Below are 23,900 nucleotides of genomic sequence, written 5' to 3'. Positions count from 1 at the left end.
GGAGGGGGCGTGGCGCAGTCCATGACGTCAGTGGGAGGGAAGGAGGCGAGGCTTGTTAGCAACAGTTGGCGGGAAGGGCGGGCGCCATAGTGACGGTCGTCCTGGAGACGGCTCTCCTTGCCAACGGGAAGCCCCCGTTTGGAGGAAGGAAGGAAGGAAGGAAAGAAGAGAAGGAGAGAGAGGCCACGGAGGTAAAGCCACGCCGCGTTGACGCTCCGTGTGGGGAAGGATGGCTGAGAGAAAGGAACCCGGTTTCGAAAGCGGAGTCACTCCGGATTGAAAAAGTGTGTGTGTGTGAGAGAGAGTGTGTGTGTGTGTGTGTGTGGGGGGGGGGGGTCTCTATGTCTACAAGGAAAGCGGAGTCAATGTAAATAACCGGGCGAGATCTTCATGTAAATAAGGAAAGTGGAGTCACTCCGGATTAAGGGGGGGGGGTTCTGTCTACATGGGTATGTGAGGTGGGGAGTGGTACTTACTTCAGTGAGCCAAAAGAAACCCAGTTGAGTTTGGAAATAAGTGAGAATCACTCCAGGTTTCGAAAGCGGAGTCACAACAGATTGAAGGTGTGTGTGTGTGTGGGGGGGGGGGGCATCCCGGAGTCACCCCGGAATAAGATGAGTTGGGTTCCCTGTGTAAACAAGGAAAGCGGAGTCACTCCGAATTGGAAAAAAGGCGGGGTTCTTTATGTAAATAAGGGGATTAAAAAGTGTGGGGGGAGTCATCTATGTAAATAAGGAAAGCGGAGTCACTCGGAATTAAAAGGGGAGGGATTCCCTATGTAAAGAAGGGAAGCGGAGTCATTCCGGATTAAGAGGAGGTGGGTTCCCTGTGCAAATAAGGAAAGCAGATTTACTCCGGATTAAAAGGAAGGGGAGTTCTCTATGTAAGAAAGGAAAGCGGAGTCACACCGGATTAAAAAAGGTGGGGTTTTTTTATGTAAACAAAGGGATTAGAAAGTGTGAGGGGTTATCTATGTAAATAAGAAAAGCGGAGTCACTCTGGATTAAAAAGGGAAGGGGTGCTGTATGTACATAAGGAGACCAAAGTTAGAGGAAAACTCGACTAAAACTAATTTGGAAAGGGGGGGGGGGTTGTACTAATCTGTTTCTAAACCGGAGTCACTCCAGATTTAAAAGAAACGAAGTGAGTTTCCAGCGTGATTCAGTCCCTCTTTGGAAATAGAAAAAAAGAGGAAGTGGGTGGATCTGTATGGTAATAATAATAATAATAATAATAATAATAATAATAATAATAATAATAATGGTGTAAAACAGCCAGCATAGTGATCATGTTTGCTGTGTACTAATCTTGTTGTGTATCAAATAATAATGGTGTTCTTCTAAATATCTATAATATAACTTTAAGAGTTGGAAATAAAACAAATCATCATCATTGTAATAATAGTAATAGTAGTTATAATGATGATGATGTACTTCTAATTGTGGACTAGCCGTCCCCTGCCACTTGTTGCTGTGGCGCAGTCTGGTGATCTGGGAAATAAAGTAATTAGAAAGTTTCGGTTTCTAATAAATGTAATTTCTTTATGCTTGTGGGTAAACAGTATTTCTTGTTGTTTCTTTGTCAGTGTTGACGTGGAGATTGTCTGGTTTGCTTACTCTGGAACATGCAACGTAAAATTGACCATTTTTAGGAATCCCTATCAAATGTATGATACCATATCTGTCATATACATGTATATGTGTGTATGTGAATCATATATATCTATCTATATCTGTGGCTGGATGGCTCTTTGTCAGGAGGGCTTTGACTATGTTTTCTTGCCCTGGTGAAGGGAGTTGGCCTGGGTGGCCTTAAGGCAGCATTTCTCAACCTAGGGGTCGGGACCCCTCGGGGGGTCTCGAGGAGGTCGCCAAAGACCACTAGAAAACACAATATTTTCTGTTGGTCATGGTGGTTCTGTGTGGGAAGTTTGGCCCAATTCTATCGTTGGTGAGGTTCAGAATGCTCTTTGATTGTAGGTGACATATAAATGCCAGCAACTACATGTCTAAGTCTATTTTCCACAAACTCCACCAGTGTTAATATTTGGTCGTGTCAGGAGCAACTTGAGAAACTGCAAGTGGTTTCTGATGTGAGAGAATTGGCCGTCTGCAAGGACATTGCCCAGGGGATGCTCAGATGTTTTGATGTTTTACCATCCTTGTGGGAGGCTTCTCTCATGTCCCCCCATGAGGAGCTGGAGCTGACAGAGGGAGCTTATCCGCGCTCTCCCTGGATTTGAACCTGTGACCTGTCGGTGCGCCACCGGGAAATCCAGTGTTAATATTTGGGCATATGGAGTATTCGTGCCAAGTTTGGTCTAGATCCTTCATTAAACAAGTGCACAGTGCTCTCTGGATGTAGGTGAACTACAACTCCAAAACTCAAAGTCAATGCCCACCAACCCCTTCCAGTATTTTCTGTTGGTCATGGGAGTCCTGTGTGCCAAGTTTTGTACAATTCCATCGTTGGTGGAGTTACAAATGCTCTTTGATTGTAGGTTAACTATAAATCCCAGCAACTACAACTCCCAAATGACAAAATCAATTTTTTGAGTGATGTTCACTCCTTGGGTTAGTGGGTGTTTTGTGGCCAAATTTGGCGGCTATTAGTCCAGCGGATTTTGAGTTATGATGGCACTCAAAACTAACAGAGCATTTTATATATATATATATATATATATATATAGGGAGCCCCCGGTGGCGCAGTGGGTTAAAGCGCTGAGCTGCTGAGCTTGTTGATCGAAAGGTCGCAGGTTTGATTCCGGGGAGCGGCGTGAGCTTCCGCTGTCAGCCCTAGCTTCTGCCAACCTAGCAGTTCGAAAACATGCAAATGTGAGTAGATCAATAGGTACTGCTCCGGCGGGAAGGTAACGGCGCTCCATGCAGTCATGCTGGCCACATGACCTTGGAGGTGTCTACGGACAACGCTGGCTCTTTGGCTTAGAAATGGAGATGAGCACCACACCCCAGAGTCAGACATGACTGGGCTTAATGTCAGGGGACTACCTTTACCTTTATATATATATATACACACACACACACACACACACATATATACATATACACACTAGCTGTCCCCTGCCACGCATTGCTGTGGTCCAGTCTGTGTATATGGTTTTGTGTGTGTATATGTTTGTGTATATGTGTATATATGCATGTTTGCATTTATATATGTGGTTTTACACATGTGTTGTAATGCTTGGGGTTTTTTTTGGCTTTTTAAGTCTCTTCCGCTGTGTTTTTATGAGTGATGGTCACTCGTTGGCCTGATACGTGTATTGTGTCCAAATTTGGTGTCAATTCGTCCAGTGGTTTTTGAATTATCTTAATCCCACAAAGATAAATTGGAAAATAAATAATAATAATGTTATAGTAATAGTAATAATGATGTACTAATTATGTGATTTATATACATATATATCATGATCTATGAGAAAACCTGTAAGCTGAAAGAGTTGATAAATAATTACAATAATCATGGTTATAATAATAAGAATACAAAATAATAATTATAAAATAATAATGATTTTATTTCTTACCTGCCTGTCCTCAAGGTCCACAGAGTTATAAAACATTATGTGAAAATGCATACAAATTAAAACGTGTTTCTCATTTAACCATGTATTTATGGTAATATATGTAAGAATATTTAACCAGATAATTATGGTAATATATTCAGGGAATATTGAACTAGGTATTTATGGTAATATATTCAGGAATATTTTACCAGATAATTATGGTAATATATTCAGGGAATATTTTACCAGGTAATTATGGTAATATATTCAGGTCCGGTCCCTCCCTTTGTGACCCAGCTTGACCCCACTGGACTTCCGAGGTCAAAGGTCTTATTTAGGGCCTTTTCTCCTTACAATCAAAGCTTAGAGATCAACTTGATCCTAAGTGCTTTGCAGAAAAGGAGAGATAGGGAAACAGGGGGTTGAATGTTGTCCCTGCTGTCGCCAAGGCAACAGGACTGTAAACAGAGACAAACCCACTTTCCAGGCGCCAGAGGGTCGGGTTACGGCCCTTTCCATCTCCTTTTAGCCATGAGGCCAAGAAATAAAAAGTAATAATTATAACAATTATTATCTTTATTATTTTGTTGTCAAATAATCAATAAGCTTTATTATTGTTATTATTTCATACACAACAAGATTAGTACACAGCAAACAAGATCACTTTGCTGGCTTTCCAAGTGTCCCAATAATAATAATTGTTGTTGTTGTTATTATTATTATTATTATAGAATTAAATGCAGATTACGATGATGATCATCAAAATTATTATTACTATTATCTGTATTATCTTTATTATGATAGAATTAAATGCAGAGTATCATGATGATCATTGAAATTATGATATTATCTTCATTATTTTCTTTTCATTATTATTCTTATAGAATTAAATGCAGAGAATGATGATATCATTGAAATTATTATTACCTTCATTATTATTTACTATTATCTTAATTATTATTATCATCTTTATTATCTTCATTTTTATAGAATTAAATGCCGAGTATGATGATTGTTATTATTATTATTATAACTGATGTTATGTTTATTGTTATTAGTATTGAATTAAATGCAAAGATTATTATTACTGAATTAAACACTGAGTATGATGATTATTGTAGAATGAATTATCATTATTATTTTTGAATTGAATGCAGAGTGTGATGATGATTGAATTAAATGCTGAGTACGATGATAGAATCTACCATTATTATGTTTATTATTATTATAGAATTAAATGCAGAACATTATGATGATGATACAGTTTATTATAATATTATTATTATGTTTATTATTATAGCATTACATACAGGATGATGATGATGATGATGATGATAACAACAATAATATTAGTAATATAGTAATGGCTTGGGTAAGGATTCAAATTTGGGTAAGGATTCGAGTGCTGCACACACAGAGCTTCAATTAAAATAATAATAAAAATAGTAATAATATTAATAATAAAGTAAAACAGCACCCAGGTCCTTTATTTCCTCTCTTGGAAGATGCGTGATGAGCGGCAGAAATAAAGGAAACGTTTGTTTCTTCCCTGTTGTTGATCTCCTGGCAGATGGAGATGAGCGCTGGACTGCATTGTTTACCCGGCAACAAGGGTTGCTCCGAGCTACTGCGCTCCCCTGCCGTTACCAGGGGGGCGGTTGCTGGGCAACAGGGCAGATGCTTCCCGGTTGCCGGGCAATGGGGCGGATGCTTCCCAGTTGCCGGGCAACAGGGCGGATGCTTCCCAAAGCAAACAGTGGCAGGGCTCATTACGGCCTTGGAAAGAGGCTCCAGATGCCAGCTAGACCGCATTAGTTCCTTCTCTTTAATAAATGCAGAGAAAGTGATCAAGGAAGTGACTTTGCTCATGCAAAGGGAAAGGGCAGTGACATCATGTCATAATAATAATAGTAATAATAATTTAGGAGAATCCATGCAACTTGGAACATGCCTAGGAAACTAATAATAACAACAACTACTATAATATAGGAGAGTCCATACAACTCAGATGGAACATGCCTTGGATGACAATAATAATAATATAGGCAACTCCATATAGGCAACTCAGGGCTCTTCCACACAGCCATATAAACCAGAATATCTGCTTTAAACTGGGTTATCTGAGTCCACACTGCCATATAACCCAGTTCAAAGCAGATAATGTGGGATTTTATTCAGCTGTGTGGAAGAGGCCTAGGAACATAATAATAATAATAGGAAAAGGGCAGGGACCAGCTGCATCATGTCATCATAATAATATAGGAGAGTCCATATAACTCAGATGGAACATGCCTATGAACATATTATTAATTGGAGGCTTTGTCTTTTTCTTCTTCTTCTTCTTCTTCTTCTTCTTCTTCTTCTTCTTCTTATTATTATTATTATTATTATTATTATATGTATGACTTCCCAATCAGAGGGAGGCCTTCCTCCTTTTGCTCCTTCATTCCTTCTTTGCATCACATGCTTTCTGCTTGGAGACAGACGGAGGGAAACAAAGGTGGTTTCAAAGGAAAATCTGTATATTTGCAGCTTTTTTTAAAAAAGGCATGCCTCCTTAATTACTCTCCAGGACAGCGGTTTCCAACTGGGAAATATTCCCACTATGTTCCTGGGTTATCAATGCCATTTCCTAATTGGTTCTATCATAAAAACATGGGAAAAGTTGATTAAACTGCCCTAACTTTGTTTCTGCAAGAGGGACGTCGTCCTATTGCACATCTTTCTCTAGTTTTTAAATTTGACATAGTTTGTGGCACAAAAAAGAACATATCTGGAGTATGACAACTGCTTTCCAAGTAAGGACTGCACAATTAAACAGCAAATAACACTTTCAATCCAGGAACAGAACACTGTTCAAAGTTGGTTACATAATGCAATGAGTGGCTTTGGCAGATAGGAGGTGATCACAGGCCCTTTGCAGGAACCTAACCAATAATAATAATCATTATTATTATCGTCGTCATCGTCATTATTATTCCCTGCTTCTAAAAAATAATAATAATAAACTATACACATAATAAAAGTGAAAATCTGTATTTGTGTAAATCTGTACGTGTGTATGTGGCTGGGGTGTCCACTTACACAGAGAGGCTCCCACTTATATCTATAGCTCCCACCATGCAGAAAACACCAAAGGCCCTCCCTCCAATGACATTGCAGGTTATAGTGAGCACCACATCCCAGTATTCCTTTCTCTCGCCACTGGTGTGGAATTTGCATGACTCCGCCCACTACCTCTCACTTAACCCATCCCTACTCTTTTCTATGGCACATAGCAAACAGAGGAATTGCACCCAGCCAATGACCGACCTGGACTTGGCACACAGATCCAACATGGCCAGCTGTGAATGCTGTCAGGGATATGGGGGTGATTGACCTGGAAATCTGGGAGTTGTAGTTCACCCTTATACAGAGAGCACTAAACCGAGCCGACAATGGGTCCGGACCAATTTGGCATACAGACCCCATGACCCACTTTTCATCCTGGTGCGGTTTGGGGGCAAATGAACTACAGATGATGGTATTTTCAGTACCTTCACTCACTTTCAGGGACCACTGCTACCCCCACAAATGACAGACCTGGACCAAACTTGGCACACAGACCCCCCCCCCCCCATGACCTACTTTACATCCTGGTGCGAGTTGGGGGAGTTTGGACCATGGATGATGGGATTTGCAGTACCTTAACCCAACTTGTCTCCTATAGACCACTGAGACCCTCATGAATGATGGACCTGAGCCACACTTGGCACACAAACACCCTGTGACCCATTTTACATCCTAGTACAGTTTGGGGGAAGCTGGGGCACGTATGATGTGATTTGCAGCACCTTCACCTGTTTTAGCAGCAACCTCAACAGACCACTGAGACCCCCACAATTGATGGGTCTGGACGAAACTTGGCACACAGACTCCCCATGATCAACAGAACATACTGGAGAAGTTTTGGGGACATTGACCTTGATTTACAGGTGTTCTAGTTCGCCTGAATACAAAGAAACTGTGACCCCCCACCAACAATGGACCAGGACCAAACTTGGCACAGAGAAGCCCCATGACCAACTGAATATACTGCTGGGGTGTGTGAGAATTGATGTTGATTGTGGGAGTTGTAGTTCACCCTTATCCAGAGAGCACTCAACCCAGCCAACATCGGATCTAGACCAAACTTGGCACACAGATCCACCATGGTCCATGATGCATACAGGTGGGGGTTTGGGAGTGATTGACCTTGGATCTGGGAGGTGTAGTTCACCCTTGTGCAGAGAGCACTGAATCCAGCCGATGTCGTACCTGGACCATGTCTAATGAAAGTAGTGCCTGCTGTTATAGAATGAGTCTCTGCCGTTAAGCAATGCCCTATTAATCAATAGTAATAATCATCATCATCATCACCATCAATGCCTTCCTATTAATCAATGCCTTCCTATGAATCAATCAACCACAGAGGAGAGGATGCAGGCATCCGAAGGTCTCTCCAGCCCATCGGCCATTGTCTCCCTGCGATCATCCTCAGTTCAGGCCCCGGTGGTCCAGTCGGTCCCCGCCTCCCAACAGGTCCGTACATGTTTCTATTTATTTGTTTATTTGTTTGTTGATTCCACATGATTGTCCACAATGTTGCCGTTTGGCCTTCTCCTCCCTTCCTGCTTCCTTCCTTCCTTCTTGCAGAGAGCCTTGACCGTCGGTCCCAAAGGCCTTCTTCCCATACAGGCACCGACTGCTCCCCGCCTCCAGCAGGTCAGTCCTTTGGGGGTGCTTGGCCCTCTGGCAGGAGGGATTGGATTGTGTCCTCTGGCAGAAAGCAAGAAAGAAGGGGGTGGACTAAGAGACCCTTTTTGGGGGCCCTTCCAGCCCTAGGTTTCTTTCTCTCTATATCCACCTGTCTGTCTCCTCCATCTTTCCCTATCCATCTCTATCTCCTTAACTATCCATCTATCGATCTCTCCTTCTCAATCTCTATCTCTTTCTCTATCTCCATTATCTATATCGCTATCTCTCCTTATCTATCTATCTATCTATCTATCTATCTATCTATCTATCTACCTATCCATCCATCCATCCATCCACCCATCTCTCTCTATCTCCTTCTATCTGCCTGTCCCTGTATCTTATCTATCTATCCATCTTTAGGACTATCTATCTGTCTGTCTGTCTCCTCTATTTATCCATCCATCTCTCTCTCTCTCTCTCTATCTATCTATCTCTCAATCTATATCCTTATCTATCTAACCATCTGTCTCTCTCATTCTGTCTATATCTATATCTTATCTATCTCTATCTATCTATCTATCTATCTATCTATCTATCTATCTATCTATCTCCTTCTCTATCTTTCTCTCTCTCTGTGTTCTCTATATCTATATCTCCCTCTCTCTCTCTCTCTCTCCTTGTCTGTCTGCCTCCTCTATCTGTCCACCCATCTCTCTCTATCCATCCATCTCGATCTCTATCACTCTCCATCACTATCTATTATCTATCTCCTTCTCTATACATCCATCTCTATATCTCTCCATCATGATGTATCTATTATCTATCTATCCCCTTCTCTACCTATCTATTAATCTCTAGCTCTGTCTGTCTGTCTGTCACCTCTATCCATCTCTCTCTCCTTATCTATCTATATCTATCTCCTCCTCCCTCCTCTCTATCTCTATCTCTCTCCTCTATCTATCTATCTATCTATCTATCTATCTATCTATATCTGTCCATCTCTATATCTATCCTTCTCTGTTTCTATATCTCCTTATCTATCTATCCATCTCTATCTATCTCCTTCTCCATCTAACTTTCTATCCATCTCTGTCTCTCTCCTTCTATCTATCTATATCTGTCTCTATCGATATCTGCTTATCTATCCATCTGTATCCTTCTCTACCTATCTGTCTCTATGTCTCTCCATCTCTGTCACTATCTAGCCATCTAGTCATCTATCTATCTATCTATCTATCTATCTATCTATCTATCTATCTAATTTTCTATCTATCCATCCATCTTGCTTTGAGGGCTGGTCTAGATGGCTTTTGAAATGCCCTTTCCAGTATCCCTAGCATTCCAATATCTGCTTTATCTCCAGGTCCAGGCGGTGCTGCATCACCACCACCACCACCACCATCATCCCTTCCCAGCACAGATCCAGTTCCTTGAAGAAGGAGAGGCAGCCCTTTATCCCAATGGAACAATGTCAGTCCTCTATCTAATCTATATCATGCAATGGTCCAACTTTGGCCCTCCAGGTGTTTTGGAATTCAGCTTCCACAAGGCTGTTAGAAATTGTGAGAGTTGGAGTCCAAAACACCTGAAGGGATGTGAGATCCTCACCTATCTCCCCTTGCTTCCCTGCATACAGTGCCTCCGAGGGGCCCGCCTTTGCCCAGCCACCTCCAGGCTCCTCCCCCTTCTTCTTCCAGCCACAAGGGGGCCGCAGGGGGGCCTCCCCCTCTCCTTCTCCTTCTTCTTCTTCACAGGTGAGACCCAGATTTATATATACATGACAGGTGTATTATAGAATCCTAGAGGTGGAAGGGACCCCCAAAGGCCACCCAGACCAACCCTATTCATGCCAAGCAGGAAGTAACAGTCCAGTTCCTCCCAACAGATGCCCATCTCCATAAATAGGATAGGATTGAGATAGATATGATAGCTAAATATATGATAGGATTGAGATAGATAAATAGATAGGGTTGAGAGATATATATAGATAGATTATAGGGCCATCCAGTCCAACCCTATTCAAGTCAAGCAGGAAAAGCACCATTTGATTCCTCCTGACAGATGGCTATCCTGCCTCTGCTTAATAATAATAATAATAGAACCATATCACCCTAAAGCCAAGCTTTGGTGGGCTTTTCTCCTTCCCAGCTGGAAACGGCCATGGAAAGCCTGCAGAAAAGCCCAGGCCTGGCACTGCCGCCCCGCAAAAGCAGCGCTCTGAACAGCCACGTGAGTGCCTTGCCTTCCCATTGTTTCCAATGCCGTTTTGCCCTTTACCCAATGATGCTGACCCTGTGCCTTTCCTCTTCCTCTGCCTTTTTGCAGCTGCAGTGGCTGCTGGACAACTATGAGGCGGCCGAAGGGGTCAGCCTGCCCCGCAGCGCCCTCTACGGCCACTACTTGCGCCACTGCCAGGACCAGCGGATGCCCAGCATGGAGCCCCTCAACGCTGCCTCCTTCGGGAAGCTCATCCGCTCTGTCTTCCTGGGACTCCGGACACGCAGGCTCGGCACCCGGTAGGGCAGAAGGGCCTTCCTTTCTTCTTTCTTCCCTCCCTTGCTTCTTTTCCTTCCAATATTTCTACCTTTTCATCTCTCACTCCCTTTCTTTCTTTCTTTCTTTCTTCCTTGCTTCTTTCTTTCTCTCTTTCCTTCTTCCCTTTCTTCCTATTTTCCTCCCTCCCATCTTTCTTCCTTCCTTCCCTCCTGTCCTTCTTTCCTTTTTTCTATTATTTTTCCTCTTCCCTCTCTTCCTCCTTCTCTCCTTTCCTTCCTTCCTTCCCTTTCCTTTTTTCTTTCATTTTTTCCTCCTCCCCTCTTCCTCCTTCTCTTCCTTCCTTCCCTCTTTTTCATCCTTCCTTCCTTCTTCCCTTCCTTCTTTCCATCCTTCCTTATCTTACTTCCCGTATTTCCATCTTTTCCTCCATCCCTTCCTTTCCCTCTTCTCACCCTCTTCCCTTCCTTCTCTTTCCTTTGCTTCTCTTTCCTTTCTTCCTTCTTCCCCTTATTTCCTTCTTTCCCTCCTTCCCTTCCTTTTTTCCCTCCCTTCTGTCTTCCTCTTTCCTTCCCCTCCCTCCCTTCCGCCTTTCCTTCCTTGATGCACAAACCTAGCTTCAGTGAGGTAGACATGATGGGTCTTCTCCCCTTCACCCTTTCCTTCCCCTCCCTATCTTCCCACTTTCCAATTTCCCTCCTTTCTTTCTTTCCTCCCTCCCTCCCTCCCTTTTTTCTCTTCCAACATTTCCTCCTTTTCCTTTTTTTCCCCTCTCAATCCCGCCCTCCCTCCTCTCCTTCCTCCATTATTCCCTTCCTCCTCTTTACTTTCCTCCTTTCTTCCTTTCCTCACTTCCTCCCTTCCCCCCTTGGTGCACAAACCAGGCCTAAATGAGGCGGAAGTGATGGGACTTTTTCCCTTCCTTCCTTCCTTCCCTCCCTCCCTCCCTCCCTCCCTCCCTCGCTCTTCCTTTCCTTTTCCTTCCTTCCTTCCTTCCTTCCTCCCTTCCTCCCTTCTTTCCTTCCCTCCCTCCTTCATGCACAAATCTGGCCTCAATGAGGTAGAAGTGACCACTCTGCTCTCCTCCCTCCCTTTCCCTTTCTTCTTCCCTCATTCCTCCCAGGGGCAACTCCAAGTACCACTATTATGGCATCCGCCTGAAGCCTGGCTCCCCGCTCAGCCACCGCCTGCAACAAGAAGAGGAAGCGGAGGAACCCCAGCCCTCTGCCCTACGGCAGCAACAGCAGAAGCAGCACCCAAAGTATTACTAGGATGATCTTACTGTGTTATTATAGAGCATCATTATATTCCATTATTAGTATTATTTTATATTATTATTATTATTATTATTATTATATTGTATTATTAGGATTTTATTAGGGTTATTTTAATTCATTATACTATTATTTTATTTTATCATTGATATAGTATTACTGGTAAGTGCAGGCCTGGCACCCAATATTAGTATTGTTTTGTATTTTGAGAATTATTATATTCCATTATTACTAATTTTTAAATTATTATTTTATATTAGGATTATATTATTTTGTTTTATTATTAGTAGAATTTTATTAGTTATTATTTTATTAATAGTTGCAATATATTATTATATTAGTATCATATATATATATATGTATATATATCCTTATTATATCATTATTTGGTTATATTATATTGGTATTATGGTATTACATTATCATATCATTAATATAATATGAATGGTAGGTGCAGGCCTGTCTCCCAAAAGCCAGACGGTGACACGGAGGATGTTGCTTCCCAGAGCCAGCATCACCAGCAGTTCATCGGTAAGAGACCTTATTATATTATGGGGCATCTTATGTCAAGGCCTTCCTTCTTCACTTGATGGCCATGTTTTGTTTTGATTTGTTTTTGTTTCTGTCATTGTGACTTGACCATGTTAATGCATCCTCACTTCCTTGACGCAGACGTGACCCGCGTCCTTCCCGAATTCCCAACCCTTGACCTGGAAGCACTTGGACTGAGCGATGTGGTGCAGCCGAATGATGCCAAGGCCTTGGAGATCCTCTACCGACGGCACTGCGAGGCCAGTGGACACTTATTATTATTATTACTACCTTGGGTCCCCGGCATTTCCCGACTTATTACAAGAAGTCATTGTTTTATTTTACAACATGCATAAGGTTGTGGCTGAACAACAACTCACATCATGCCAAGTTCACCCCCTAAAACTCCATCAATACTTAAAGGTTTGTCATGTTGGGCAAATTTGCTCTAGGTCAGTGTTTCCCAACCTTCCTAATGCTGTGACACCTTAAAACCTCATGTTTTGATGACCCCCAACCATAAAATTATTTTTGTTACTATTTCACAACTGTAATTTTGCTGTTATGAATCGTAATGTAAATATCGGATATGTAGGATGTATTTTCATTCATTGGACAAAATTTGGCACAAATACTCTATATGCCCAAATTTGAATACTGGTGGGGTCGGTGGGGTGGGGTGGATTGATTTTGTTATTTTGGAGTTGGAGTTGCTGGGAGTCTCAGAAACAGCCCTCCCCTTGGCTGGGAGGCCAGCTGAGAGGCCAGCCAATCACAGCAGAGAAGGGCTTTTGGTAGGAGGATTCGCCGTCTGTTTCCAAAAAAGGAAGAGGACAGGCAGAGAGATCTTCAGCCTTCTCTGCCAAAGGGGTTCCTAAGACCAACAGAAATATGTGTTTTCTGATGGTCTTTGCCGACCCCTCTGAAACCCCCTTGCGACCTCCCCAGGGGTCCCAACCCCCAGGTTGACAAATGTTGCTTTAGATTCATCATGGGTGGGGTCCAGTGTGCTCTGTGGCTGCAGGATGAATTACAACTCCCATGATGGTGGATCAGTCCTCTCAAACCCCTCCAGTAGGTTCAGTTGGTCATGAGGGTTCTGTGTGCCAAGTTAGGCCCAGGTCCATCATCCGTAGGGTTGGGAGTGCTCTTTGACTACAGGTGAACTATAAATCCCAGAATCTACAACTAACATGCCAGGGCCAATTGCCCCCCAAACCCACCAGCATATCGGGTATGCATGCAAAATTTGGTGGAGATCCCCTAAATCAAAGTGAACTTCCTCCAAAGCCCTCCTGTATATTTTGTTGGTCATGGGGGTTCTGTGTCCCAAGTGGGGCCTGGGGCCATCGCTGGTGGGGTCCAGAGTTCTCTTTGATTGCAGTTGGAGTATAAATCCCTGTACCTACAATGGCTATAAATCAAGGTCAATCCCCCCCCAAATTTCTCCAGTATTTTGCTTTGATCATGGAAGTTCTATGTGCCAAATGTGGTTGAGGGCCATTGTCGGGGGGGGGGGGGTCACAGTGCTCTGACTTCCATCATGTGGAGTCAATCCCCCAAACTCTTCCAGTATGTTTAATTGCTGATTGGTTCTTCTCTGTTTGTTGTGCAGAGTTGAAAAGAGTAGGAAAGGGTGATGGGAGAGGCAGTGGCTGGGATCATGCAAATTCCACATTAATGGAGAGAGTCAGAAACACTGGGATGTCGCTCGCTGTAATCTGAAATGTCATTGGAGGGATGGCTTTTGATGTCTCAATAATAATAATGTCAATATAATAAAATAAAATTGATATAATAGTAATAATAATATAACACTATATTATAATAAATATATAATAATGTATATATTGTAGTATAATAAATATAATTCAATATAATATATAATGCTACAATAATATAATACAATACAATATATAGTACCAATACTATAATATACTAATAATATATTGTATATATTGTATAAAATGTTTTAATGTAATTTAATTTTGATTTTAATTTCAATTTAAATGTTTATTTAATTGTATATTGTTGTTAAGTCATTGAATTATTGCCTATCTGTAAGCCACCTTGAGTCCCCTTCGGGGTAAAGAAAGGCAGGATAAAAATATTGTAAATAAATAAATAAACATAATGTAGTCTAATAATACAATATATAATACTAATGCTATAATATACTAATAATGTATTGTATATATTGTAGTTTAATAGTATAATATAATAATATTGTAATAATACAATACAATGCTACTACTAATACAATAAAAAATACTAATACTAATATATTAAATGTACTACTAATAATATGTACTCATAAGACTGTTTTCCTATTGTATATTGGGATATTTTATAATCCTAAAATATTAAATGTAATACTACTACAAATATCTAATCATAAGACTGTTGGAATGTTTCTTGTTTATCTGGTTTTATCTAATGGGAATTCTGCCCGCCTCTCTCTCAGGCCAATGTGGACGTAGTCAAGAGCCTCCAGTTCGCCTATGTAGAGAAGCTCTGGCAGTCCTTTTGGAACTCAGAGGCCCTGTCCAGTGATGACGATGATGCCACCAGGTAAACAAATAAAACGAATAAGTGGGGAGGGGGGTCTGTAGAGTTGGAAATAACAACCTCTCAAGCCTTTCACTATGTATTTGTTAATGCTAACTTGTTTTCTATGTGTATGTTGATTTGCCAGCTTGGTGTATCTCTTTGATCTGGGAGGGGTTATAGACATGTGATTATACTGAGCATGTTCAGACACAGGACTCTATATTCTATTCAGTGTCTGCTTACTAGCTTATTGGAAGTGGATGAATTTTCATCAGCCCTCAATGGTGGATGCATGTATGTGTTTGGTCTTCAATGAAAGCCGTTGCTGTTTGGAATTCAATTGATACAGTATGGTTTTGGACTTCAATGAGTACAACTATACCTAAAGAGTATGGACTATTGATAAAGAATGATATCCTGTGCACTCAACACAGAGAAGAACTATATCCTATATATAACTGAACTTCAAACAAGAAATGTGCCTTTATGGCGAATTAATACAAATTGTTTATGAGTAAACAAGATATATTATTTTTCAAAGAAGACTTTGGGTTTTTTTTATTTCTGGGTGCATATTTTAACTAAGAGGTTTCAAAGGAGTGTCTTATCTTTTGGGCAACTGCAAATTTCATCTTCAAAGAAACAACCATCCTCTGCTAACCCAATATATCTTTGTAATGGCATGTCTTTATTCTTGGCAGTTTAAAGACACGGTTCCTCAGTTTAACAGCTGAGTTACCTGTGTGCCATTACATGAATGCTAATGAATATCACTTGTTCAAAGAGTTGACTTCTAACAAGGTCATGCTTTTCTTGACTAGTGGTTTTCAAAAGGTGGTCTCCACATGTTCATGGAGATTCACATTTGCCAAACAGATGTGACATCATTTTTACCTTTTCAATAAGGTTATGATGCAGTTATTTCCAATAGGTTATGGAATTTCTGATATGCAGCTCTCCTTTTAATGCTTCCATTGCCCCTTCCTTCCTTTCCAGCCTTCCCTTCTTCCCCCGGTCCAGACTGATCGCCTTGTGCCGCTTGGGCCCCATTGCGTCCTGGATGCGGAGCTGTGACCGCCTCCTGTTCCAGACTCTCTTGGAGACTCTCGTCCCCGACGTCCTGCGCCCCGTCCCCGGTGAGGAGGAGGAGGGCCCTCTGCCGGTGGGGGGGGGGGGGGGAGAGAGGGCTGGATTAGGGGATGAAGAAACAAGGGGATCCGGCTGGATAACCTTTGGGATTCCTTCCAACTCTGGGATCCTGTGAGCTCATAGCCTTGGCTCATCACTCTCAACCTGTTCTTTCTCTTCCTTCTCCTCCTTCCTCTCTCTCTCTTCTGCTTCCATCCCTTCCTTCTCTTTTCTTCCCTTCCCTTCTTTTTTCTTTTTCCTTCATTCATTCTTCCCTCCATCTCCTTTTTCCTGGCTTTCCTATCCTCTTCCTTCCCTTCTTCTTTACTTCCTTCTCTCCTCCTTTCTTCCTTCCCTCCATCCCTTCCCCTGTTTACATCTTTCCCTCCATCTTTCTCTTCTTTCCTTCCCTTCTCTTTTTCCTTTTTCTTCCTTCCTTCCATCCCTCCTTTTTTTCCTATCTCCCTCTCCCTTCTTTCTTTCATTCCCTTTCTCTTCCCCTCCCTTCCTTTCCTCCTCCCTTCCTTTCCTTTTTCCTTTCCTTTCCTCTCCTCTCTCTCTTTCTCTCTTCCTTCCTTCTTCTCTACCTTCCTCTATTTACATCTTTTACTTCATCCTTTTCTTTTCTTCTCATCTCTTTTTCCTTCCTCCTTTCCTCCTCTCATTTTCCTTTCCTTTTCCCTTCCCTTCCTTCCTGTTCTTTCTTTTCTTCCTTCCTCCTCCCTTCCTTCCCTTCTATCTTTCCTTTCTCCTTTCCTTGTTTTCTTCCTTCCCCTATTTCCATCCTTTCCTCCATCCCTTCCTTCTCTTATCTTCCCTTTTCTTTCCTTCCTTCCTTTCATCCCTCTCCCTTTTCCTTTCTTTCCTTTCCTTCATTCCTTCCAAATCCCTTCCTTCTTTCTTTCTTTCTTTCTTTCTTTCCTCCCTCCCTCCCTCCCTCCCTTCCTTTTCTTCCTTCCCCTCTTTCTATTTTTTCCTCCCTCCCTCCCTGCTTTCCTTCCTTCCTTCCTTCCTTCCTTTTTTGCAGGGACACTGACGCAATCCATCCGCAACTTCGCCAAGGGCCTGGAAGGCCTGTTGGCCAATGCCATGAATGACTTCCCGCAACAAATTGTCCAGACGAAAGTAAGGCACGGAAAAGCGCATTTTCTAATTAAGAAATACTGTCTTCCCATTTCTTTGGCTTTATGGCCACCTGCTGGGAGAGTTTGGATTGTATCACTGGGTTGGGCTGGATGGCCTTGGGAGGTTCTCTTCCAACCCTAGAATTCTATGATATACCTATCACATACCCCAACACACACATGCATATATATAATGTCTATGGCTTGATGGCCATCTGTCGAGTGTGCTTTAATTTTGCCTTTCCTTTATGCAGAAGGGGGTGTATATTATTATTTCTATTATTGTTGTTGTTTTTCTGCATAATGGCAAAAAGAAGGAGGTGGGTGGGCTGGGTGGCATTTGGGAGCACCTTCCAGCTCTAGGATTCTATTATTATTATTGCGTTATATTATTATAATACAATCTAAACACAATATATTCTTATAATATCTATTATTATTATTTATTATTATCATTATTTTCCTGCATAATGGCAGAAAGAGGGGGTGGGTGAGTTGAGTGGTCTTTGGGAGCCCCTTCCAACCCTAGTATTCTATTATGATTGTTAATACTGAATTATTATTTTCCTTCTGCAGCTGGGGGTGGTGAGTGCCTTTGCGCAGACACTGCGCCGCTACACCTCCCTCAACCACTTGGCGCAAGCGGCACGGGCTGTGCTACAGAACCCTTCCCAGACCAGCCAGATGCTTAGTGACCTCAACCGGGTGGACTTCGCCAATGTACAGGTGAAGGAATACATGAATTGGGGGGAGAGGGACACGCCCCTTTTAATGCAAATTCCTCTCTAACCTCTCCCCCAATCACCTGATGCCTCTCAGGGATACGCCCCTTTTTATTCAAATCCCTCTCCAATCTCTTTGGCTTCTCAGGGACATGTCCTTTTCTATTCAAATCCCTCTCTATTTCCTCCTAGCCCCGCCTTCTTGTTAGATTGACAATTCTCAGGAACATGTTCCTTTCTATTCTAATTCCTCTCTAGCCTCTCTGGTTTCTTGGGGGACACACCTCCTTTTATTCAAATATCTCTATCTTCTCCCCCAATCCCCTTGCGCTTCTCAGGGACACAACCTTTTTTATTCAAATCCCTCTTTTCTCCTATATTTCTTCATATTCACCTGACACTTCTCAGGGACCCTCCCCTTTTTCTTCTAATCCCTCTCTAGCCTCTCCAGCTTTTCAGGGACACACCCCTTCTTAGGCAAATCCCTTCTCTCTTCTCTCCTATCTCTTGATGCTTCTCAGGGACATGCCCCTTTTTATGCAAATCCCTCTCTACTCTACCCCTTCTTGTTAGACTGATGCTTCTAAGGGACATGCCCCTTCCCCTTCTAATCCCTTTCTAGCCTCTCTGGCTTCTCAGGGACATTTATTCAAATCCCTCTCCATTCTCTCCTCCCATTGAACAGGAGCAAGCCGGCTGGGTCTGCCAGTGCCCCGAGGAGGAGGAGGGCCTGGTGCAGCGCCTGGAACGGGACTTCAAGCGCGCCCTCCAGCAGCAAAGCTCCCTGGAGCAGTGGGCCCAGTGGCTGGAGAGAGCCCTTGACCAGGCCCTCGGGCCCCACCAAGGTGGGCCCCACCTCCCCACCGCCGCACGCCACTTCCTGCTCCAGTGGTCCTTCTACAGGTGACATGCCCCCTTTATGCCAATCCCTCCCTCTTAATAATAATAATAATAATAATAATCTTTATTTATACCTTGCTACTATCTCCCCGAGGGGGACTTGGGGCGGCTAACATAAGGCCAAGCCCAAAAATACAACACAGCAAAATAAAATACAAAATGCAAACAACAAAAAACAACAAAAATTACATCACAATAAAATACATACAACAGCAAAATAGAGTAAGCAAAGCAAAATAACAAAATATAAAATCAAACACAATGGGTGGGACACATGGACAAGGTAAAAAAGTAAAACCCTGGATGAGGTAGGAGTAGAAAAAGTGTATTTGAGAGGAGCCCAAAAGAATGAACAGTGGGGTTAGGCTTTCAGTTTAGGACAGGAGAACATGCATCACAGGGCAACACCTCTTCTCTCCCCTGACACTCCTTGGGGACACGCCCCCTTTTATTCAGATCCCTCCCTCTTCCCTCCTATCCCCTGACACTCCTCAGGGACACGCCCCCTTTTATTTAAATCCTTCCCTCTTCTCTCCACCTATCCCCTGACACTCCTCAGGGACACGCCCCCTTTTATTTAAATCCTTCCCTCTTCTCTCCACCTATCCCCTGACACTCCTCAGGGACACGCCCCCTTTTATTTAAATCCTTCCCTCTTCTCTCCACCTATCCCCTGACACTCCTCAGGGACATGCCCCTTTTTATTCCAATCCCTCCCTCTTCCTATCCCCATCTTATTCCCTTCCATGCAAATCCCTGTTTACCTCTCCTCCTATCCCCTGACACTTTTCAGGGACACGCCCCTTTTTATTCAAATCCCTCTCTCCTCCTATCCCCTTCTCCTTGTTAAGTGTGAAGGTTCTTTGCTCCAACTGTGTTGCTATGAGTTAAACTTCACTGGAAAGAAATATGCCAAGACACACAGCAGCGAAAGTTACCATGGATCTTTATTGTTCGGAATGCAAGCACTTCACCAATCTGCTCATGTATATAGGCTCTAATCACTCCAAAAAGCCCTGGCGCCTTTCCCACATACCAGATCTCCCTTCCTCCCACCCCGGGGCAATTGACTTTTATGGCGGGTTCATATGTCTTTGCAGTATCCTGTCCTCCCTTTTGGCCAAAGGCCATGTGCTCTATGTGAGGACTTAGTTGGATGGCATGAGTGAGAGTTTATGACATTAACACTGAATCTCCTCAGGGACACGGCCCCTTTTATTGTTGAATATGGCCATATCTTTTGCTACCACTTATCCAGGTCACTTCCTCCTGTTAGGCCTTGGAAATGAACAGCCATAGACTCTACCTATTATTGTTGTTGCCTGCTATAGCATTGCACCTAATTTCCCGGGCACTAGCCTTGGCCCGGCTTTTTAAATTGCCTTGAACACGCAGGATTATTTTAAATATATATGTGCTATGGTGATTTTTTATGCTTTTATTGCTTTGTTAATTTTATGTTTATGTTGTTTACTCTGTATGTATTGATGATGTTACTTGGAAACCGCTCTGAGTCCGCTTAGGTAGATAGAGCGGTATATAAATAAAGTTTTGTTGTTGTTGTTTTAAAGCTGTACACTGCTCCTTTTCCCACCTTCTTTCTCTCCTTCCTTCCTGGCAGCTCCATGGTGATCCGGGACCTGACCCTCCGTAGCGCCGCCAGCTTCGGCTCCTTCCACCTCATCCGCCTGCTTTACGACGAATACATGTTCTACCTGGTGGAGCACTGTGTGGCCCGTGCCGCCGGGGAGACCCCCATTGCCCTCATGGCCGAGGTGAGGCAGGAAGGAATCAGGGGCGCTCTGGATTCCCTCTATCTGGATACTCAGAAATAGAATTCTGCATCACACTCCCAGCTCATGTGATCCCATGGGAGAATTTGAATAAAAAGGGGCGTGTCCCTGAGACCTGCCAGGGGATTGGAGGAGAGAATGGAGAGGCATTAGAATCAAAAGGGGCATGTCCCTAAGAAGCACCCATCAAAAGGTGAATGGGATAGGAGGAAATAGAGAAGGATTTGAATAAAAAGGGGCATGCCCCTGTGAACTGTCAGGGGATAGGAGAGGGGATAAAGGAATTTGCATAAAAGGGGGTGTGTCCCTGAGAAGTGTCAGGGGATAGGAGGAGAGGAGATAGAGGGATTTGAATAAAAGGGGGTGTGTCTCTAGGGAATGTCGGGGTAGGAGGAGAGGATATTGGGGATTTGCATAAAAGGGGGCATGTCAATTGAATAAGAAGAAGGGGAGAAGAGAGGGATTTGCATTAAAAGGGGCGTATTCCTGAGACCTGTTGATCTCCTTTTGACGTCCTTCCCAGGTTGGCGACCTCACCTCCATGTCTACTCATCTCTTGGAGAAAGGTATTGGCTCACTTCTGTTCTCATTTAATCTATTGGTACTATTTGTTTAAGAATAGCAATTAATACTATTGTTTTATAATTCTTGCATTTTTCAATCCATTTATCTATATCATTTATTGAATTATATATATATATCATTAGATTATATATATTATATCAGATTATATATTATTTTTATTAAGATTTTATATTTTATATTCTGTATTATATTCATTAGATTATATAAATTTAGATTACATATTGTTATATATTATTTGATTTATTATATATTTAACATTATTTTATCATTGTTAATACTACTATCGTCTCATAAATGGTTTCTTTATTGTACAATTTAGTGTTATTTTATTAATGATGTTTAATAGTAAAATTATTCTATTGTATCACATATGTTGATTGTGTTAAACTCGGGCATATTTGTATATTTAATAATAATAATATTTAATATTATCATTTACTTTGGGGTTGTAAAACACCGCTGGAGACCGAGAATGCACTCATGGGCGGGGTAATGCAAGTGAGGGGGAGGGGCTCATTCTATGTGGTGGAAGGGGCTTATTATCCACCTCCCTCTCCTTCCCTATAGATGACTTGGAGCCTCCCGTGAAGCGGGAACGCAATGAAGATGACCCGGAACTCTCCTTGTAGCAAGCGCTCTAGAACCGGACTCTGCAGGACGGAAGCCGGGACCTTTTGCAATGCACAGGACCCTTTTGGGACCGTGCAAAATCAGGTTCAGAGACTACACTGTGACCCGAATGGATCCCTTTGCAATCTGATTGCAGCGCTGCATTTTTTGATTTGCCAAATAAACCAGCCTTTCTTTCCCAATGGGATCCTTGTTCTTTCTGTGGAAGGGGTTGGATTGCAGTTGGACTCTGGCTCCCATCATCCACAGCCTTCCCTGTTCTTTCCAGTAAAAGGAGCATCTCGGTTTGGGCTGTTGCAAAGTGATGATCATTATCTATGGTGCTCTGTCGAGAGGGATCGGATGGTGTCTTCCTGCCTGGCAGAAAGGAAGGAAAGAAGGAAGGAAGGGGCTGGACTGGGTGGCCTTTGGGGGTCCCTCCCACCTCTGTCATACTATGCATAGCTTTCCTTGTCCTTAATGTAATTGCAATGAGTCTTTCTTGCACTTTATGATATTGCAATGACTTCCTTGCATTTAATGCAATTGCATCGAGCCTTTCTGCAGGGTGTCTTCCTTGCACTTAAAGCACAAGGAAGACTTAATTCCTTGTGCTTCCCTGCATTTGTGCAATTGCAGGCAGTCTACCTTTGCATTAAGTCTCCCTGCAATTGCATTAAATGCAAGGAAATCTCCCTGCAGTTGTATAAAGCACAAGGAAGATTCAGTGAAATTGTATTAAGCTCCAGGAAGTCACAGTCCCAATTGCATTTTTAAGTGCAAGGAAGACTGGCTGCAATTTCATTCAGTGCAAGGAAGGCTCACTGCATTTGCATTAAGAGAAGGTATAACAACAACTCAGTGCAATTGCATTAAGCGCAAGAAAGTCTCATTGCCATTGCATCAAGTGAAAGGAAGACTCAGTGGAACTGCATGAAGAGAAGGAAGACTGCAACTGCATTGTGAGCAAGGAAGACTCCCTGCAGTTGAATTCAGTGCCATGAAAACTTGGTGCAATTGCATTAAGCGCGGGGAAGACTCATTGGAATGGCATGAAGCACAAAGAAGACTCCTCGCCATTGCAAAGTCTTCCGATATCTGCAAAAAAAAAAACAAAACCAAAAACCAAAAAAACCCTCCAAACCAGCATTGTTTTGACCTCTGTTTTGTTTTTAATCTATGCAAGGGCAGGAGTCAGGTGGGGGCAGCGTCCTGCTGCCCTTTCACTTCCCCTTCCTTTTCCTGTTCCTCTTCCTGGTGGGGAGGGGTATGGAGGAAGGTCTCCCCGTCGCAGAGGAAGAAGTCCAGGCCAGAGGCTTCGGGGACGCTGTAGTCAAAGGAGAGCAGGTCTTCGGGCAAGTGCAGGGAGCGGATGTCGTTTCTTGGGGAGGAAGAGGAAGCAGAGGGCCCCCTCCTTCCCCGTCCTCTTCCTCTTCCGGCGGAAGTGGCCTGGGCCTCCGCATCGGCCGGGGAGCAGTCAAAGAGCTTCATGGCCACCTCCAGCAGCACCTTGTCTGGTAAGAAGAGGGAGGTCTCTCCCTTCACTTCCTCCTCATGCATTGCTTTGGGTTCTTCCAGTCGGGCCACATCTGGCCCGCCAAGAAGCCCTGTCTTCTCCTCTTCCTCCTCCTTCCAGAAGCAAGGCCCTGCCTCCAAATCTGGGGCTGGCCCCTCATTGGTTGGGAAGGGGGGTGGGGCCAAAGGGGGTGGGGCTCCATCTCTGGCCTGGCAGGAGAGGCGGGACTTGGGCTCCAACAGGAAGGTGCTCCTGGGTGGGGCTGGCCCCAAACAGGAAGCTGAGAGCTTGTAGACAGAAGGGGCTGGGGCGAGGTTGGCAGAGGAGGCGGCCCACTCAATGCGGTAGATGCGGGGGTCGAAGAAGCAGCCACAGGGAGCCATGTGGAAGCCTATGAAGAAAGGGACCCTGAGAGGTCATCCGGCGGGCTGTGCAAGGA

General features: G+C 43.2%; 1 protein-coding gene across 2 annotated transcripts; it reads left to right on the top strand.

Moving 5' to 3' along the window:
• The first annotated feature begins 42 nt into the window (after positions 1–42).
• LOC132781726 (DNA-binding protein RFX2-like) lies at positions 43–22,148 on the top strand. 2 transcript variants are annotated; one of them, XM_060786139.2, is made up of 18 exons: positions 43–191; positions 7,971–8,080; positions 8,195–8,263; positions 9,600–9,706; positions 9,873–9,990; positions 10,385–10,465; positions 10,562–10,752; positions 11,853–11,990; positions 12,455–12,534; positions 12,676–12,794; positions 14,999–15,105; positions 16,081–16,220; positions 17,240–17,337; positions 17,913–18,062; positions 18,744–18,961; positions 20,580–20,733; positions 21,275–21,317; positions 21,904–22,148. In XM_060786139.2, the coding sequence occupies exons 2-18, from the start codon at positions 7,979–7,981 to the stop codon at positions 21,963–21,965; spliced, it is 1,977 nt and encodes a 658-aa protein (XP_060642122.2). In that variant the 5' UTR covers positions 43–191; positions 7,971–7,978; the 3' UTR covers positions 21,966–22,148. The 2 variants fall into 2 exon arrangements, with proteins under 2 accessions (XP_060642122.2, XP_067329152.1); XM_067473051.1 differs by lacking the exon at positions 43–191 and adding an exon at positions 599–921.
• The last annotated feature ends 1,752 nt before the right edge of the window (positions 22,149–23,900 follow it).

Source organism: Anolis sagrei, chromosome X (assembly GCF_037176765.1).
Source record: "Anolis sagrei isolate rAnoSag1 chromosome X, rAnoSag1.mat, whole genome shotgun sequence".
Classification (NCBI taxonomy): Eukaryota; Metazoa; Chordata; class Lepidosauria; order Squamata; family Dactyloidae; genus Anolis; species Anolis sagrei.
The sequence above is the reverse complement of the archived record's forward strand: the minus strand, read 5'-3'. Positions and strand labels throughout refer to the sequence as shown.